The sequence below is a fragment of the Echinococcus granulosus genome (genome assembly GCF_000524195.1).
Source record: "Echinococcus granulosus chromosome Unknown EG_S00091, whole genome shotgun sequence".
NCBI lineage: Eukaryota > Metazoa > Platyhelminthes > Cestoda > Cyclophyllidea > Taeniidae > Echinococcus > Echinococcus granulosus.
In genome coordinates, this window is record NW_020170471.1 from 301,126 (window position 1) to 302,435 (window position 1,310).

At 41.1% G+C, this 1,310-nt stretch overlaps 1 protein-coding gene across 1 annotated transcript; it reads left to right on the plus strand. All coding sequences in view use genetic code 11, as the record gives it.

Moving 5' to 3' along the window:
- Positions 1–622: 622 nt before the first annotated feature.
- On the plus strand, positions 623–849 carry EGR_07960 (hypothetical protein; the record flags this gene model as incomplete). Its single annotated transcript, XM_024497209.1, has 2 exons — positions 623–670; positions 742–849. The coding sequence occupies 2 exons, from the start codon at positions 623–625 to the stop codon at positions 847–849; spliced, it is 156 nt and encodes a 51-aa protein (XP_024348407.1).
- Positions 850–1,310: the final 461 nt, after the last annotated feature.

Consider the following 1,310-nt stretch of genomic DNA (forward strand, 5'->3'; position numbering starts at 1 on the left):
GTATTTTATCTTGCTTTTGGAAAATACTCTTAAAGTAAACGAGTGCTTACTGCGTTTTGCTGCTTGGTAATTCGCAATACCTCATGGGTTAATGTGTGTTTACTCACAAAAGAGTTGTGGCAAAGCAGTGGATTAACACCCACAAACCCGTTGCTAGGGTGAATCAGGATGTGCACCTCATCCTTAATCCTATATGTACATTCATTCTTAGCTTTGAGACATCGCGGTCCCTCTCCGTAGCACACACTGTCGACCAATCTCAAAACCTCATTAAGGCAAACACTTTTTCATCTTCTCCCTTAAGTTAGGTTTATTTTGATTGCGGATTCCCTACAGCATGCATGACTGGGTCTTATTTGCTTCCATCAACAAGGTTTTAATCAGCCTCCCTCCGTCCTCACCTCGACACTCACCCATTTGCATGAGTAAAAGGGGAAAGTGTTCAAAAATAACTTAAATGAGTGGAAAGCAAATCAAAACACGATTAGGATTCCACATCATGAATGTTGTCGAGTCCTTATCGAAGCAAACACGATATTGTACTTTGGGGGTCTGGAGCAGCGGAAAAGTCTTTTGTCTGATACATCGTTCCCTCTGCCTTATACCCAGGGAGTTTGAGGCAATGAATTTCACCCTGATAAGCAAGCACAATACAATCGCTTCTCTGGAGGTTCCCCCTCTTCCGTCGGTGGAATTTACAAGTAGCAGGAGGTCTATTAAACCATAACCACATTTTTGGAGGCGTCGAATGACAAATTGGAGGCCTTAGAAGGGCACGAAGAGGATTTAACGGCATGTCAGGAGCAGGCTGCCACCATAGTGGTCATTAATGGGCCTAATACTCTTTGATCTACTCATCTTGTGAGATCATTAGCTAAGCAATCTGGCCTCCCACCAGCAGTATATTCACCTTTGCATAAAATTAGTTCATTTTTTCTACCAAAAGAAGTTGAATTTGTCTACTTTAATTTAGGCACCCATTGGAGTTTTGTAATGCATTTATCGAAGGAGGCATCTCTTAAGTCATGAGCTGTGTGAAGAAGTAGTCGGAGTTGCAAATCTTCCTTCACGAAAGAGGTTACTTTTTTCCTTTGTCTCAATAATTGTGAAAGATTTCAAAGTTTCCACTACTTAAAGGTTATCGGTCGAATGTCAAGGCGTGATTTGAGAAGAGGAACATCCTTATGAACTTCCTCTAGATTGTAGGGAGTAAAAGGAAAAGTTTGCAGGTGCAGCAGCTGCATTGCTTTCTGATAAGTAAGGAAGATATACATTCCATCTTGAAACGATTAATTTTTACAGCTTCTTTG